The sequence below is a fragment of the Martes martes genome, assembly GCF_963455335.1.
Source record: "Martes martes genome assembly, chromosome: 4".
Lineage (NCBI taxonomy): Eukaryota > Metazoa > Chordata > Mammalia > Carnivora > Mustelidae > Martes > Martes martes.
Genome location: NC_137891.1, coordinates 34,900,805 through 34,920,219, shown reverse-complemented (window position 1 = coordinate 34,920,219; position 19,415 = coordinate 34,900,805). Strand labels below are relative to the sequence as shown.

At 39.7% G+C, this 19,415-nt stretch overlaps 1 protein-coding gene across 4 annotated transcripts in view; it reads right to left on the bottom strand.

Moving 5' to 3' along the window:
• UBR5 (ubiquitin protein ligase E3 component n-recognin 5) overlaps nt 1-19,415 on the bottom strand; it is a 140,029-nt gene that overhangs the window by 93,917 nt on the left and 26,697 nt on the right. For all 4 annotated transcript variants that reach the window (XM_080800769.1, XM_080800770.1, XM_080800767.1 and 1 more), the window contains exons 2-4: nt 1,448-1,492; nt 987-1,068; nt 448-524 (exon numbers count right to left, since the gene is read on the bottom strand). In XM_080800769.1, coding sequence (XP_080656895.1) covers nt 448-524; nt 987-1,068; nt 1,448-1,492 — 204 coding nt within the window. The remainder of the gene's footprint in view (nt 1-447; nt 525-986; nt 1,069-1,447; nt 1,493-19,415) is intronic.

Here is a 19,415-nt window from a genome sequence, read left to right as displayed (position 1 = left end):
AAAAAGGGTGGGGAAGGGGGTCTGGCTGGCTCAGTTGGTAGAACCCGAGACTCAATCTCAGGGTGTGAGTTCAAGCCCCACACTGGGTATAAAGATCACTTAAAAATAAAATCTTGGGGGGAAAAAAAGATCTAAAAAATCATTTCAGTCAAAGAACAGATCTGACTTGAGACCTACCACATACATAAATCATTCTCTGATGGTTAACCAACTCCTGTAAAGTGACTGACTTCTCTGCTATTTTCAATACTAATATTTTAGTTATAAATCACTGCTTGCAGAAAAATTAAAACAAACCACAAGATAACTATTTCACTATTTTAAGTGCCTCATTTTCTACAAAGCTTTTCTTTAAACTTGAAGGCCATCAAAATCAAAGCACAGGTTTAATATAATACCTTGGAAGAGCTAAATACATACTAAATAGAAAGGGCATTAAGGTCTTACCCATCGTTATTATCAGGTTTGCCCAATTCCAATCTGTCTGGTTGTACTGAGAAACCGATCCTGCAAACTCTACCATCCTAAAAGCCAAGAAAATAGAAGAAATCACCAAAGTAAGAATGTGTATTAAAATATGAATTTATTCAATAAACAGATTACATCTCCATCACTGTCAATTCAGAAGACAACAATAAGTTCCTTTTGAGAAGGCACTCACACCTGACCTGGGAAAGTTGTTTTCTATTACATTATCAGGACACCAGGAAAAATAAGTTAAAGTATCTCTAACAGAATTCAGAGTAAGGAATTGACTGGGTATCAGGAACTTTTCCATTACTATGGTTTCAAGCTGTAGTAAATCACTTAAGCTTTCTCTGAGCCAAAGAACGTACACAATAAGGAAATGGAACTGGGTGATCTCTGAAACAACTCTGGCAAGAAACTTCTATTTGCCCGGTTAAAAAGGAAGATACATGATAATGCACAACCGTATTTTAATTTAAGTTCCTTTTCATTTCTGCACCTTACAATAAAGAATTTACCTCAAGAAGAAAGGCAGCATGATTTGGTCCTACCACACACTGTTTGATGGCAGCCTGTTCCAATACAGTCAAAGGGGGGTGGCTATGGAATAAAAAAAGTCAAAAAAAGTTATTTTTTAAAATGGCCAATACATTCTAGGGTTGGTATGTTTGTTTTTATCTGATTAACTGAAGGAAAAAAAAAGCTGGCAAAACCTGTTTTTAAAAATTAATGTTTGCATATTACAATAAGCAATAATTGAAAAATAATAATTATGATATCCTGATAGTTATTTTATGTCCTTGGCATGCCAGATTTTTTAAAAACCAGTACAAATAGAACCTATTATTCAAATGAACCCAACTCATAAAAAGTTGATAGATTCAAATACTCCTGATAACTTCTGCCTAAATGAGTTATTTTTCCTACAAAAGAAAAAAATGCTGTTTTCAGAAAATTTAAAATATCTTAAAACTCTTACCTGTTTAAATTGTATTTATTCAGTTTTTCTGAAACTTCCCGTAACCTTTAAAAACAAAATGAAATATGAATAAACTGTATGTACAAATTCCTTCTAAGTAATATAGTTTTTTTTTCCCCCCAGAGTTCCAAGATTCATTTTTATGCACCACATCCAGTGCTCCATGCAATACGTGCCCTCTTTAATACCCTCCACCAGGCAAAACAAAATAGTTCTGATAGGTATACTTATATCATTATTTGGCGATTTCTAATGGGAGTATACAAAAAAATCTGCTGTGGTAAGAATGTTTTTTATATTATCTTTGATTTTTGTCCCAAAAAATATTCCTGAGTCAACTCTATAATTCCTTTCCCTCACCACCCCATTAGCAACTCTGATAATATTAATCCCATTTTACAGATGAGGAAACTGAGACTCCTAGTAGTTATAATACACAAAGTGGCAACAGAGCTGGTACTTGAACCAACACTAATGGAAGCCACTTTTTAAACACTGTACTATATATGCCAAAAGAGATCCTTAAATGTAAATGTAAATCATAAAATGAAGACACTGGGGTAGCATAAATCTATTAAGAATTTAACATAATGGGGAAGAAAAAGCCTGAAAGCCTAACTGACTTAAGACACAGTCTCAAATTCCTGAAGGGCCTTCTGACACAAAACTATACAAATTAAGACCTCTGTGTCTGTATCTATAAAACAAGGAAAACACCTCTCCCATTTCTAAAAGAATATTATGCTTCAAAAAATCTCAAAGGGCTGCATAACTAAAAGATATTAACCCATATTATCTATTATGATTTTGCTGCTTATCTCAAGAAAATCATCTGGAATTAATACAAAATACTGTAATGCTCATTTAAACTAGACACTTTGACCAATTTAAGGAACTCATTTTATAATGTAAAGATGTAATCAAATGCAGAGATTATAAGAGTTTGAGTCTATCAAGCTACCAAAACAAGTGCCTGGTCTTTCAAAAAATTTTCATAAATAATTCTCTTAAAAACAGAATTTTAGAAAGCAACAGAAAAAAATTAAGACATTAAATCAATAGGAGATTCCATGCGGGCGCCTGGGTGCCTCAGTCGGTTAAGCGTCTGCCTTCAGCTCAGGTCTCTATCTGGGGATTGTGCGACAGAGCCCCAAAGAGGCCTCCCTCTGCTCAGCAGGGAGTCTGCTTCTCCTTTTCCCTCTGCCTGCGGCTCTCCCTGCTTGTATGTATGCACACGTGCTCTCTGTAATAAAATCTTTTGAAAAAAATTTTTTAAATAGGAAATTCCATGAATTTTGCTTTCTGAAAAGTGACAAAAATAGACAAAATCAAATTTCAATCACTTGTACTAACAGATCAAAGTGGTATACACACCCCAAAATTAAGTCACAGCTTAAAGCGAGTTTAGGATTCAAAGCTGCCATAAATCATTTATTATATATATGGGCAAATAACCTAATTATTTCAGTAGGAGATTCTAGGAGGACCCAACTATCTCAAGTTTATTTTAACCTATAAGTTCTATCCCCTGTTTAATGCTGAGGAGCACCTTTCAAACACTAACATATATACAGTTACTTGCCAATTCTGAAACTTACTCCTAAGCAAAAATAACTTTCAAATGATGCCATATTTAATTTCTCTCCCCCTCACTGGTGACTTTATTCTCACTCCCAAAGAACAGCACCTGTCTGGCCCCCAACAAAATACATTTTCATTTTTGTTGCCTAGTGTTGCATTTACTTTCATTAACAAAAATGTGTTTTCCTTGTCCTGTAAAGTCAAGTCTTTTCCCAAATCCCAGTTTGCTCACTTACAAGGCCCATTTCTGGATTCCAAGAGAAGATGAAATACTGTAAGAGTAATGCACTGTGTGGGATTCATGAGCTCTGAGAAGGCCAACTAGAAAATAAGGATAAAATAAACTGGGAGGCTCCAAAGAATGACCTTCAGAATCCAGGAGCAGAGGCAGGAGCAGAGCTGGAGGGAAAAGCCTAAGAAAGGTTTACGTCCCCAAAACCACAGTAGTACTCCGAGAAGGTACATTTTTTCCTGCAGACAACTAAACCCGTTCATTCCCAGTCCTTCCTCTTCGCCCCACAAGGTCTTGAGAGTTTTCACAAAGGCTACAGTTGGAGGGAGGGGAAGGAGCTGGGGGCAGATAAAATTTGTCAAAGCCTTTTCAAAACTGGGCAATAACACTGATTAAAAATCAACTGTTGCTTTCATGGCTTCAAATACCATTCCATGTACACCATACTTATAACACTAAAAGAAGCTCTGAAAACATCAAAATGCTAAGAGTATGAAGTCGAGAACTCCACAGCAAATCTCAGGCCACTAGGGAAATGATGGTCACTGCCATCAATTCCATTTTCTAATCTCAAAAATCACGGTGGACTCCTAACAGCATCTGAAATGTATACCCATCTGTACTAGAAACAATGTCCACTGGGTAACAAGAAACCTGGAGCTTACTCCCAGATCATCTACTACTAACTGAGCTCATTTGAGCCCATTAAGTCTCAGGTTCTCTATGCAGGGGAAGACTAAAAATCACCTGTGGTTCTTTTCAGCCCTAGAATTCTTTTGAATGTCTGAAAAGCAAACAGATCAGTGGGGATACATATATAATGTTTATATGGGATACATATATAATGTTTATGTGGGACTAGCACTTATTGTCATATTCAGTTTCATCTAACCCATCTGAAACTTTCATATAGAAACTGATTTTACATGAACTCTTAGGATGTTTCCCTGAATACCAAATTTTTTTAAAATTTCTTAAATTCAGTTCCCAAAATTTGCACAAAATATATCATGCTTGCAAACCTCAAAACAGTTAGCAGGACTAAATTGGCCCCCTAAGCATAAATCTCAGATGATATCAACAAAAAACCTACAAACAAGAAACTATAAAATAAAGAGTATTTAGTTTCCCCTTTTACATTAGAGTCCTCAGGAGACAAGAAAACCACAGAATCACTGCAGACCAAAGATCACATTCAATTACTAAATTACTGAATGTCTCTACATAATTATTAGGCACTCATCTACTTTAAAGGATCTTTCCCTGAAAGCGTACAATGCTTGAAGTCATGAACTGTATTTCCTCTAGTAGCAACATGAACAAAAGTTTCCCTTGTTTTTAAAATAAAAGGCAAACTACCCTAGAACTCACCAAGTTCCATTTCAGAATAAATCTTTACATATGGTTGTGATGGGAAACAATTTTAAGAGTACAGCATAACATTACAAAATAACCTCAGCATTTAACCAAACTCAGGGATAGGTCGGAAGCCTTTGTGAGGCGGCTCTAACACCCAGTGGGTAGGTTAGCACTAAGCTTCTGACAATCCTTAGTACTCCTACACCAAAGATTTAGTCTTATGGTCCAATTCAATAACCTATTTCATTCCTTTAAATTTATAAGCATTTTACAGCTCCAGAGGCCGGATTTTTTTTTTCTTCTTAAAGCACCAAGGTAGGGTAACGGCAAACTGATGTTTAAAAAGACACAAGAGGGCGCCTGGGTGGCTCAGTGGATTAAGCCTCTGCCTTCGGCTCAGGTCATGATCTCAGGGTCCTGGGATCGAGTTCCACATCGGGCTCTCTGCTCCCAGGGAGCCTGCTTCCTCCTCTCTCTATCTGCCTGCCTCTCTGCCTACTTGTGATCTCTCTCTGTCAAATAAATAAATAAAAATCTTTAAAAAAGAAAAAAAAGAAAAAGAGACAAGAGGGGTGCCTGGGTGGCTCAGTGGGTTAAAGCCTCTGCTTTCAACTCAGGTCATGATCCCGGGGTCCTGTGATCGAGCCCCGCATCGGGCTCTCTGCTCAGCAAGCAGCCTGCTTCCCCCCACTCTTTCTGCCTGCCTCTCTACTTGTGATCTCTCTCTGTCAGATAAATAATTAAAATCTTTGGGGGAAATAAATAAACAAAAATTAAAAAAGACAAGAGGGGCGCCTGGGTGGCTTCAGTGGGTTGGGTGACTGCCTTCGGCTCAGGTCATGATCCTGGGGTCCTGGGATCAAGCCCCACATCGGGCTCCTTGCTCAGCGGAGAGCCTGCTTCTCCCTCTCCCTCCGCCGGCTTGTGCTCACTCACACTTGCTTGCTCTCTCTCTCTCTCTCTCTGTGTCAAATAAATAAATAAATCTTTTAAAAAAAATAAAAAATAAAAGAGACAAGAAGTCAAAGTATAATCTGCTGGAATCTAATATATTTCACTGCTGCCCGAAAAATCCCTTAGAAGTTAAGGCTCCTTTTCCCCAAATTTAACATTATAATTTCAAAGATAATTCATCTTCTCACCGATCCTCAATTGGGAACAGCATCAGTGCAGGTCCATCAGTTTTAGAATTCTCTATCTCCCCTGTCACATCCCACACCTGCGTGTTCAGACACACATACCCCTGAACTGAAAGCAACCTGACAGATTGCTAGCTGTATTTCTAAAACAAAACAAAACAAAACAAAAATGTAGGTATATTTAGATCCTGAAAAGGCTTCAATTCTCCAGGGCAGAAAGATATTCCTGACACCCACCCCACCTTCTACAAGACGATGGTCTTTGTATATCTGGAATTTAAGACCAGGTACACCTACCCATGTTTCATGTTTAGTAGCAATCACCATTAATGGTGAAAAAGTGACAAAATCTGCCACCAGTACATTTCTTCCAGGCTCTTTCCTACTTATTTCAGGCCCAGCTCAAATGTTACCTCCTTCATGAATTTGTCCTGATAGCCCTACTTTTCTTCCTACAGAAATCGACAGTTTCTCCCTCCCAGAGGACCTTCGTGTCTACTTTGCATTCATTTGTTTCCACCTGAACTGGCTTCAGAGACAGTAAAGACAGGAGAAAACCAAGTCTTTCCCCACTCTCCCACTTCTTTAGATACAGTTCCAACAGTGAAAAATGTACACTACTACTTGTATACAATCCATTTCAGAGGAAGACAGGTTCCTGATCTAATCTCAACAAAATCAACTCCCCAAGTCTTCCAACTCAGACTAAAGTTTACAACAGACAAGAAAAGAATGAATATACAGGCTTCTTTTAAGACAATTACCCATATTAGCTCTTGTAAACAGACCGGTTAACATAAAGAAAACATTTAGTAACTCACCACTTACCCAATAATCCCATTAGCAACCTGCCTTTAAAGTGACCTCACTCCAACCTCTACCCACCCATCCATGGAATAAAACTTGTACGTATCAGTATCATTTTATTTTGGCATAAAGGGCTTAATAATCCATATAAGGAAACAACAGCCAACAGTAAAAGGTTACCTACAACACTAAATTATACATTAAAAATCTGTACCCAGATTATTTTCTTGTAGGAAAAGAAATACTGTAAGAGTATTTCTGGCATCCCCCCCCCAAAAAAACTCTAAATCTTAGAGCCTAAAATTCAAAAAGCAATGAAATTACTTTGGGGGGGGGGCAACTCTGTTGCTCGATAGATGGCAAAGATAGGAGTCAAGCTTTTACCGTCTTTTCTGCTCTGTCACCCCACACTTTCCTAAGCACAGGCACTCAGTCCTTAACTTTCACATTGTTCTTTTACATAAATGTCATGCTGTACTGCATATATATAATATATATATATATATATATATATATACGCTGCTGCCTCTGAACTGTCTCTTCGCACGTCAGCTGTTCAGCATTATCCTTGACATCAATAAACTTGAGCTATCACGTGGTGGTCCCACCTGCCAGCCGCCGGCACTGGGAGAAGAGGCTCTGCCTTGGACAGAGCTGCAGAGGGTATTTTGAAGCGGTCACTTACTTGTGCCAGCAGCTAGCAGGCACATTCCCAGCCGCACCAGATAAATGAAAATCTGGGGCTACCTTACTCAATCCAGTCCAGATATCATCAAACCCAAAATCCCTTTCCACACCATCCTGCAGCAAGCCAACAGCAAACCAGTAAAGGCATGCTGACAGGGAATCCTCTTCAGGAGGTCTTAGGTATAAAACAGAAGTGGCCAACTGAGTGCTGGTGCTACACATGGGGGATCTGCTATACTATGAAAGGGCTAAACCTTTCTTGCTACCCATCCAACTCCATGTTATGACTTAAATATTAAGAGCTCCCTTGATCCATAGGACTGAGGATGGCTGGGAAGAACCTGAAAGATTAGGGCTGTCTTGGCAAGCAAGAAGCACCAACATATTAGGGATAATTCTCTTCATCTTTGTGATTATGGAAGACTCACTGTATGTCTGAAATTTGACTTCAAAACATTCAACTTTCAGATCCATTCTTTGAAATTCATTTTGTACTGCCTCTATCTGACCATGGGTTCCCCAGCTTCAGGATTTCCAGAACAGTAAATGGGAGTGGGGTTGGATGAATAATGAGAGAAGCAAGGTAGCTATTTAAACACACACATTCATTAAATAAATAAATAATTTTTAAGTATCACTATACCTCATTTTCACAGCAAAAATGTAAGGAGACCATAATCTTAGATTAAATATAAACCAAAAAAATTTAGCTATAATAAAAACTCCTATTTTGTCCTTAATTTTTCTCATGTCTCTGCTGACCACAGAAAACTTCAAAGTTTAACACTAAGTAACCAAGGAGTAAGATTATGGTAAAGGCCAAAGAAAGACTAAAAATTAATCAGAAACAAGAGATTTTAGTCTTCAAGAACAGAGACTATTAAGTTTATTTCTTTGTATCTCCTATAAAATGGTTTTCTCTAAAAGTAAATCAGAATCTCTGGATGCATATTTTTCACCTCCCCAAATATTCCTTAAGAGTCTTCCCAACAGCCTTCCTTCTCGACCTCTCATAATGTACTTCAAAATTTTAAATTTTATCTTAGAACCACTTTACACTCTTAAAAATTGAGGACTCCAGTGGTACCTGGGTGGCTCAGTCACTTAAGCATCTGCCTTCAGCTCAGGTCATGATCCTGAGGTCCTGGCACAGAGCTCCCTGCTCAGTGGGGACTATGTTTCTCTCTCTCTCTCCCTCTCTCTCTCCTTCTGTCCTCCCAACTGTACTCTCTCTCTCTCAAATAAATAAAATCTTTAAAAAAAATTGAGGACCCCAAAAAGTGCTTTTGTTTATGGGGGTCACAAACACTGATATTTATAATATTAAGTACCAAGAAAATTTTTGAATATTTATTACAATAATAAACTCATTACACAGACAAAAATTACCTTATGAAAAGTAACTATTTTCCCAAAACTATTTGTGATGGGGGACTGTTTTACATTTTTGCAGACCTCTTTATTATCGGTCTTAGTATTAGAGAGCTACATTCTCAGATCCGTTTCTGCATTCCGTATGTCACAGTACATTGTTTGGGCTGAAGTATGGGAAGAAGAGCTGGCCCTATATAAATCAGCTGCTGGAAAAACGAGCAACATTTTAACACCCCTTACACATCACTGCAGATATTCTTTGATATTACACCAAAACTGGACAAGTGATCGTTCCTTAAAGGCTGGGAGCAACGTAAAACCTTCTGAAACCTATCAAATCTTTTGCTCATGTGCAAGTCTCTAACCGCATGCGCTGGTTGTAAGGAAAATAATGGTGTGCTGACTTGGGCAGATCTATCTTCAAAATCATGTTTGTTAACCTCACAATGATGGATGCAAACTTTCCGAAATTCTAATTTTTGCTTGAAAGCTTAATTTTATCACTGGCAACAAAAGCTTCAGTTGTTTTCCTTGAAATGACAGGCTCACTATGGTCATTTTGGAGAAAATGTCTGTCAAATACCCAAGGCTTATTTTAAGTAAGGTAAGTGTTCCTGAAGAAAGCAGCTAGTTCAGCTTGCATCAGAAACAACTGCAGAAGTGTTTTTCTTCCACGTGACCAATGTTCATTTTGTCACACTGCATATTAAAGTAACAGATACTCAAAGGTTAAGATTTAATAAAATTAGCAATCTGAGGGCGCCTAGGTGGCTCAGTGGGTTAAAGCCTCTGCCTTCGGCTCAGGTCATGATCTCAGGGTCCTGGGATCGAGCCCCGCATGGAGCTCTCTGCTCAGCAGGGAGCCTGCTTCCTCCCTTCTCTCTCTGCCTGCCTCTCTGCCTATTTGTGATCTCTATCTGTCAAATAAATAATAAAATCTTAAAATAAAATAAAATTAGCAATTTTTACCATTTCATCAAAGACACCCCTGAATAAAAACTGGTTTTTCCTGCAAGTGCAAAAAAGTGAAGAATATAGTAATTTTCAATACAGTCTGGTGCCACTACTTTGATTTGTGCTAAGAAGCCAACATTTTCCTGTCATTGCTTTTGAACAATAGCACAAATTTCAAAACAGTGAAAAAGACAAAGTCACAGTATTATTATGAAGATGGTTTAAAAAAAAAAAGATTTTATTTATTTATCAGAAAGAGTGAGACAGAGAGAATGCACGAGCAGGGGGAGGGTTAGAGGGAGAGAAAGACTCCCCACTGAGCAGGGAGCCAAAGTGGGGCTCCATCCCAGGACCCTGGGATCATGGCCAGAGCTGAAGGCAGATGCTAACCTGACTGAGTCACCCAGGCGCCCCTATTATGAAGATAATTTTGACCTCAGAGCCCATGAGAAGGTCTTGGAGACCCAGAGTCTGCAGACCACACTCTGAGAATGGCAGTTGGGCAGGGAGGGTGGCAGATAAAAGTAATAAAAAAAAATTCAAGGGGCGCCTGGATGGCTCAGTGGGTTAAAGCCTCTGCCTTCAGCTCAGGTCATGTTCCCAGGGTCCTGGGATCTAGCCCCACATCGGCCTCTCTGCTCAGCAGGGAGCCTGCTTCCTCCTCTCTCTCTTTGCCTGCCTCTCCATCTACTTGTGATCTCTATCTGTCAAATAAATAAATAAATTAAAAAAAAAATTCAAGGTGCCATTAAAGGAGCCAATACTAAATCAGGGTCAGAAAAAATAATTGTTCATTCATCTTACTAACACAGCCACTATGTCAAACAAAATAATTACACACTTTTAAAATAGTTTTAAAATTATGGATATTCTTTGTTACTACACCAAAACTCAGCAAGTGATAGTTCCTTAAAGGTTGATTGCAATGTGGAATCTGAAACCCTATCAATGAACTTTCCATATTGTTACAGGAAAACCCACTGGTCTGTCTTATACTCTGAATAAATCATTTACCCATGTATGCTTCTGTTCAGATAGAAAATGGCACCATAGGGATGCCTGGATAGCTCAACTGGTTAAGTGGATGCCTTTGGCTCAGGGATCCCATCCCCCATCAGGCTCCTTGCTCATCGGGGAGCCTGATTCTCCCTCTGCCTGTTCTGCCTGCTGCTCCCCGCACTTGTGCTCATGTGTACACACTCTCTGTCAAATAAATAAAAAAAACACTTTTAAAAAATAAAATAAGGGGTTTCTGGATCTGCCTTCGGCTCAGGTCATGATCCCAGGAACTGGAATCAAGCCTAGCATCCTGCTCCCTGCTCAGCAGGGAGTCTGCTTCTCCCTCTCATTCTGCCACTTCCCCTGCTTGTGCTGTCAAGTAAATGAATAAAATTTAAAAAATAATAATAATAATACATTTAAAAAATAAAGTAAAATGGCATTGTAAAGTAGCATGAAGTAGCATAAAGCATATTTAATATTTTTAATAGTGCCTCCCTAATAATATTAAAATCCCATGAAAGACATTAAGTGACTACAATTGACTTACCAGGGGTTTTCTATTTACTTATTTGTGAGAGAGAGAACATGGGGGGGGGCAGACCCCCTGCTGAGCAGGGATTCCCAATGCAGGGCTCATTCCAGGACCCCGGGATCATGACCTGAGCCAAAGGCTGACGTTTAACAGACTGATTAACCCAGGCGCCCCTCTTAACAGTGGTTTTCAACAGGAGAAGAGAAGGCAGTGGGGGCAAGGATACAGAAGAGCCTATCGAAGATTTGTATTTAAAAGCTACAGTGAATTACCAATAGGGTGCAGGGGAGCCTCAAGGTGTCACACACTGCTAGCCTACAGATGTACACAGGATATTGAACCACATGGCATTTTAAATTTTTTAAAGATTTTTAAAGATTCTTGGCCAACATTTAAACTTGGGAGAATTTTGCAGAGAATTCAGGTTTTTAGCTTCTTTTGACAAATGAGATCGAGCAACTGCATTTATCTTCCCCATGGTGCCTAGAGGTACCCTTACCTAGAGGTACCTAGCACCTGCAGGAATTTGGGTTTGAGGCCAGTGATATGGAAGGATTACTCCTCCCAACCCCTGAAAAAGGTATTTGTTTGATGAAGAGGAATCTGCTCCGGTTTATAATTCAAATCACAGCATGCACAGTGATCCCTAATATATCTTTGCTCAGCCATAAGTCATAAGCACATTTTATTTCTTTAAATTGACTTCACAATTTCTAAAATAGTGGTCTGACTTTTCTCACTTTTTGCCCACCCAAAGAGAACTAAGCCTAGCAGCAAACATCTGACTTTACTATTAAAAGACCCCAAATCACACAAATGACGGCTTTTACAGAGGGAAAATCCATCTGTCAGCTTCCTGAATGACAATTATAGGTAGGGCTTATACACATACTTCATGCTTATGGAGATGACAAATGCTAGTTTACATAATGTGTCCACTTTAAGTAAATGATACAGGACATTCATCTTCAAGATGCATTCAACACCAAAAAGAATAGAAGTTTCTAAATAAATACTATAAATTCATGAAATGATACACATTTTTTTAATGGGAAATTTTTCAAATTATTTCTCCTAAAATGGTTTTCAGTTAAAACTGTTAAGAGTTCTATAAAATAAAGATAAGAAAATTCATTTCACAGAAATGCTCTGTAAACTAGCACAGAACAACAATAAAAGGCATCCCACTCAAAAATAATTTCTTCCCCTAACCTTGAAAATATTTTGCTTACAAACTCCTATACAGTGTTGTATATAACATTTTCCTAACAAAATGAAAAGGAGACCAAAATCTCAAACTCCTGTGCCATTTGAAAAGCCAAACACATCTCTGAGAAACTAAATGCCGAACACAACAAAATGAATCATTTTCCTTTAAAGCCAAAATACCACGTTATTTTCAGCTCCATTCAAAACAGGAAAAGGGAAATACACATGCCAAATGGACAAGAAATTTGGTAGAAAAAGATACAAGATATGGCCTTTATACATTAATTATTCTTGACAATTTCTTAAGTCGTTCTGTCTAATTCCATCTTGGTAAGAGTAAGACTATACACGCATACAAGAATCAAAGTATGCTAACAGAATGAGAAGTCTTCTTTTGAGCTATCATTCAAAAAGTGTTTCTAGCATCCAGCCAAAAATTCAAGAGAAAATTCTTGGTTTTCTTCACCCTTAGGCCATATCTACATTCTGAGTATCTGCAACATCATTCATTAAAGTATCTGCCAGATGCAGATAATGTATTCAAATCATTATAATCCCAATTTCAACTCTCCATACAAACTGAACAGGTAACTGATACTCATCCTAGTACAACTACTGCCGTTTGGCAAGTTACACAGTCCCTGAGATGGAACTGTAAACTGAAGTAAAACACCTGTAATGAAATCTGACTTTCCCAGAGAAACAAGACAAGAAATGTAACAAGCATATATTCCTAACCAAGGAATCTTGATAACATGAACATCAAAGATGAAACTGTAGTTTTACTGCCTTTGAAATGGCCATTTTACATTCCGCCCACCCTAGGAACCAGAGTTGCGGTCTTTGAGGGGCACAGGGCTGGGAAATAATGAGGTGTGGAGTCAGACAAACCAACCCGGGTCTGAGTCCAGACCTGCCATTAACTGGCTCTAGAACCATGGGCAAACTTACTCAAACCTCCCAGAACTTGGGAGGGCTTCCGGTCTGATAACATGAGCATAAAACCACTCGTCTGGTAGTGCTGCTCTAATGATTAAAGGTAATTCTGTGACGTGCCTTGGAAAGAGCCAAGCACTTAAATGCTCAATAAATGACAGCCATTAACATCACCGAACTATGTATGTTCATATTCTTCATCCTTGGACAGCTTGCTGTATTTTGCAGCTCAAATCCCCCAAGTTCTGGCTTAACTGGCTGCCAAAAGATCCAGGGAATGGGATCCAGGGAATGAGAGCTACATCCAGGAATTCCTGGTATTAGAAGTCTGTATATGCACAGGAATTCCTCTGTTTCTTGTGCAAGGAAGGGGTCTTAGCTCACGAAGCATGAGAGGTTCCTCTTCTTGCCCCTACTACCTCTCTCATCTCATCTCTTTACTCTTCCAGAGCATTCTACACTCCAAATATCACTATAGTCTCACACTTCCATAACTAGATTATACTCATACACTACTCTTATTTTTTTGAACACATTTATTCCCTTAGCCTAGAGTAACTATACCCCACTGCCTTCTACACACCTAGCTACTAGGCCCGCGAGGCTACCCTGAAACAACCTGTGGGAAACCTGAGTTCACAGTTCACTCCAGGCTGACCTAAGCATTTCTCCCAATCCCGCTTTAGACCTGCAGCAAACTTCCCTCAGAGCACTTCGTATGATGTAACTACTCACTGGATGAAATATTTGTCTCTTTCACCGCCGGACAAATTCTAAGGCAAGAAACATGTTTTATTAACTGCTAAATCCCTACAACCTGGCACATAGTAAATCCTTCCTAACCATGCACCCATCGAAGGGCAGCTGAACAAATGAATGGGCATTCCTATGTCTCGGCTCTGAGTCCTACACTGCCTCAAAATGACGGACTCATAGTTATTTTTAAAGATTTTAATGTGTTCTCTTATGTGACCAATATTATGAGACTAGGTTTTTTAAAATACACCAAAGGAATGTTGTCCTACGAAACAAACCCCTGGCGGCCCTGCCCTAATTCAAATGCCCCAGCAGTACCACCAGAAACTCGCGCAACTCTTTCTGCAAGATTCATCTACAGAAAACCTTTTTACCCAACAGTGAGGAACACCACGCAGTTTTCACAGCCCGGGATACTCTCTCAGTACCCTCTGCCTAGAGAAGGGTCTCCTTTTTGACTCCTTCCCTCCTCTGTGATTTAATCTGGGTTGGTGTTAGGGAAAGGGGCTGAAGGAGCCCAAAGAAGTTGGAAGCAAAGGGGGAGAGAGAAACAGTGTCCGTCAGGAAGCAACATTACAGATAAAAGTCTGTGTGCAGCCTCCTGTTTAGGTGCCTGAAGCTGGTAACATGAGTCTAACAGGCTAAGTGCCTTAAAATGCAAACTAGAGAAACTCTGGTCACTGGACATCTACCGACAAGGAATCCAATAAAAGATTCTAACATGTAATGGTGGTATCAAAATAGAAAAATCAGATATAAATGCCCATATTCATTTTTTGTCTGGTTTTGTTGTTGTGGCTATTTAGCCGATCACCAACATGGCCACCATGAAGTCAGAGTGCATGCCAGCCCGGTCCTGCCTAGATTCCAGCAAACTGCCCTAGGTTTTGAGTCTCAGCTCCACCATTAAAAAGCAAGCACAACCTTGAGGTCACTTAACATTTGCTCTCATGTTTCCACCTCTGCCAAAAATGGTCATCACAGTATCTGTTCCAGAGTTGTCTTAAGAACTGGATAATAAGCCACATGTGAAAGTAGTATGTACCATCTTAGATAACAGTGTATAAATCTAGCTGATCATCACAACCTCTAGGGAACATTAAAAAAGACATTCCCAGTCCTCACTTAAAACTACTAAATCAGAGATCTCCAAATACAAGGTGTGGTGATATTCTGGCTAAATAAGTTATGGCACATGCAGGAATTAGCTCTGGAAGGCGTAACATTAGTCACCTATGAGAAAAGGAAGTAAGCAGCTAGGGAACAGAGCAGGGAGGGAGACTTTTTACTGTGTGCCAATGTACACTTTTGAATTTTAAACCACATAAACGTATTATCAACCCAACAGTTTTGTTTTGTTTTAATTTCTAAGTACCCAAAATGATTCTGGTGATTAACCTAACTTTGGAAATCACCACTCTTAAGTATCACAAATACGGGGGCGCCTGGGTGGCTCAGTAGGTTAAAGCCTCTGCCTTCAGCTCAGGTCATGACCCCAGAGTCCTGGGATCAAGCCCCACATCCGGCTCTCTGCTCCGTGGGGAGCCTGCTTCCTCCTCTCTTTCTGCCTGCCTCTCTACCTACTTGTGATCTCTGTCTGTCAAATACATAAATAAAATCTTTAAAAAAAAAATATCACAAATACACGTAAGGCTTGTTTAAGATAGTCATTAGATTAGTAGTCCCTTTAGGGAAACATTAATAACCCTACTATTTCAAGTTTTATAAATGTTGCTTAGGATAGCTCCCTCTCAGAAATTCACAATTCACATACCTCTATTGGACTTTTATGAGTACTATAATAAAGAAATACATTCAACTATGCTTAATCTTATGCTTGCCAAACTGAAATTGAACATGAAACACTGCTGAGGTCATTTTTTCTAGTAAGATCTTGGGGAATCAGAAGACACTGGTTTAAGATCCAAGCTCCCTGAGGCAGAGACCGTCTCTCTATCCCAGAACCCTACAGGAGTGCCTAGCACACAGAAAGCCTCCCCAAAGCACAGAGCTCAACAGTGACAGGCTGTCTTTACTGTCTTTTCTCTTGACCAAACCCAAAACTATGTCCCAATTTTCTTACTGTTTAATCAGCTTCAAGGATTAAAAAATAAATCAACAGCATAAACAATCCTACTCTGCCTAAAATTATATTGTTTAAAAAAAATGCAACTACCTACAGCAGATCATTTTTTGCTTTTTTTAAAAGATTTTACTTACTTATTTGACAGAGAAAGAGATGAAGGAAGGGAGAGAGTAGCAGAGGGAGAGGGAGGAGGCTCCCCGCTGAGCAGGAACCCTGACATGGAGCTCCATCCCCGGACCCTGGGATCATGACCTAAGCTGAAGGCAGATGCTTCACCAACTGAGCCACCCAGGCACTCACAGCAGATCATTTTCAAATTCAAATAATATGGCAATAGGCATTTTTATTCCTTAAAGTGGAAAAATAAAAGATGTTTAACTATGATTCGAAATCATCTACTTTTAAGAGACAGCAACAGATTTCAGTATCATTTTCCTTTTGCAATATAAGCAGACACTGCTGGGCATCTTTATTCTCATGAAGCTAGACTAATCACGTAAGCTTTACAATCAAACTGCCCAACAACCCCACTTATTAGCAAGAGCACGTTAATCAGTGCACCCAGAGGGGCGTCTGAAAGCTGTATCAAACGGCTGCTTTGAAATCAGCACCTACTAAGGGTTCTTAACTCTGGTTCTCAAATCCAGAAAGCCTTCCTTTAGGTGTAATTCAGAGAGCTAAACCGAAGGAGTCAAACAAATGCCAAAACTACAAAAACAGCAGGGTGAAATTTAAGAGCTCGAGCAGATTCTTTTTGTTTTATCACTATGGAGCACAAATGAATACAAAGTTCTCTCTGGCAACACAGCCTCCACCGCAAAAGCCTGGCTCCCAAGTTCGGGTTTCAGAAATCCACCAGTAAATGCTTCCCATTCTTTGTCTTACAATAAACACTCAACCTAATATAAGTTGACTCAACAGGCAGTCTCCAATTTCCAGACTGACATCACTGACAGAGAGGTCTGCATCCCATCTCAGTCCCCACTCTGTTCATCTTTCAACCACTTCTCTCTCTCTCTCTCTCTCTCTCTCTCTCTCTCTCTCTCTCTCACACACACACACAGAGTGCTTTTCCAGAGTGTGAATAATGATACTTTAAAAGGGCTAACCCTGGGGAAGATTATGATGGACATCAGCCTCCTCCCTGCCAACCCCTAATTATCATCCGCGAACTGTAAATTCATCCCCAAACTGCTGAATTCTTTCCCCACGCTTCTGTTTAATGCCTGAAAACTGCTTCCTAGCTGGAGAACAAAATTCTCAGTTTTGCAGCACCAGGTCCTGGCAGGCTGACCGGTTTAATGAGCCACCTCCTCTCCGCATAATGAGCGTCAACTCCGGGAAAGGAGATGGTGGAGTAATGAGTGCGATACATCCAGACACAAAACCCTCCTCCAGCCTGGCGCTCCTCAGAGTCACCCCTGTCCCGCTGCAGACCTGTCCTAGCAACCACTGGACTAGAACAGGAAAGCTTGCAAAACTCAGTCGCCATCATCACAGCTACAACATGTAGTGCGACCTTCCTGTTTCCCACAAAAAAGTGGCATCTTTATAGTCCTTGAGAGCGGACAGACCAAAACAGCCACCAAACCGAACCAAATGGAGCCCGCCTACCATGACAATACGACCGGGAAAGATGAGCACTTCGCACTAGGACCCTACAGGTACTCTGTCCTGGACTAAGTTCTCTCCACCTCCCTCCCCCTTCACACTGAGCACTCCACTCAGCCTGAGGGAGACAGTCCATGAAAGGGCCTTCCACAGGTTTGGGTGGTCCCATTCCTTCTCTCCTTTCCATCTGAAGTCGAAAAAAGTAAATGGCTAAAACTCAAACAAACAGAAGGAACACAAGGTATAACAAGTATCTAGTGACTCTGATGCACAGGTCTGCAGACCAGAGAGGAGGAAAATGGGTGGAGCAGAGCTGGTAGTGAGTTCACTGTGGGAAAACCTCCCCTCCTCTCTATATACAGCCATGAAAGACAACTGTAGAAAAGAGAAAACCGAAGACTCAGCAGAGACCACACACAAGATCAACATCTTCTTGGAAGGAAAAAAAGCTAAAAATTACTCCCCAGTGAGAGACCAGGTACCAGAGCCAGGTTCCTTGTGGAAGCTGGAGTTGGGCTGCCTGTTTTGTCTGAAAATGTTGCAGCTGAAAATTTTAATGGTAACCACTAAAAGAACAGAAATACAATCTATGGCTTCCAAACCAAAAGGGAGGAAAAAGGGAAGGGAATGCAGAAAACTAGGACACCAACAGAAGGGGGAAAAAGCAGCAGAAAAAGGGATCAGAAGATCTGAAATTCGGGCAGACAGGAGAAATAAATCTACTCATTCAAACTGTTCATCTCACAATTAAAAGTCAAAAATTATCAGAGTAAAGTAAAGAATTAACAGGAATAAAGAGACAGACTATATATAACAATCGAAGGAATATCCACCAAGAACATTTAACATTCATAAATTTGAATGCTCCTAATACCATAACCTCAAAAATGTCCCCAGTAAGGGGCACCTGGGTGGTTCAGTGGGTTAAGCCACTCCCTTCGGCTCAGGTCATGATCCCAGGGTCCTGGAATCGAGCCCCACATTGTGCTCTCTGCTCAGTGGGGAGCCTGCTTCACCCTCTCTCTCTGCCTACTTGTGATCTCTGTCAAATAAATAAATAAAATCTTAAAAAAAAAAATATCCCCAGTAAAAACTGACCATCTGAGAAATGGTCAACTGCAATGAGAAATTTAATATACCTCTATCAGAAACTGATGGTTCAAACAGATAAAATATTAGTATAGCTAGGAACTTTGAAAAGATACATTAATAAGTTTGAGCTAACAAATAACTATACAGAAAACTGTCCCCAAAGGGGTGTCACAGATTTTCTTTTAAAGGTATAAAGCATGTTATTTCTGATTTCTGGATTTAACATATAAATAAAATTTTCTTCAAATTATAAAGACAACGATAAGGTTGCCAACTTTACACTTTGCCAAATTAAGATTTAGAGGAAAAGCCACTATTACCAATACTTCATAAAAAGATTCCTTTAAAATTTAAGAAGTAGTGGGGTGCCTGGGTGGCTCAGTGGGTTAAAGCCTCTGCCTTCAGCTCAGGTCATGATCCCAGGGTCCTGGGATTGAGCCCTGCATTGGGCTCTCTGCTCCGCAGGGAGGCTGCTTCTCTGCCTACTTGTGATCTCTATCAAAGAAATAAATAAAATCTTAAAAAAAAAATTAAGAAGTAGTAAAAATAATCTACATATTTTTTTCTAACCATGGACTGGTTAAAATGTTATGGACTCTGAAAATTTTCTT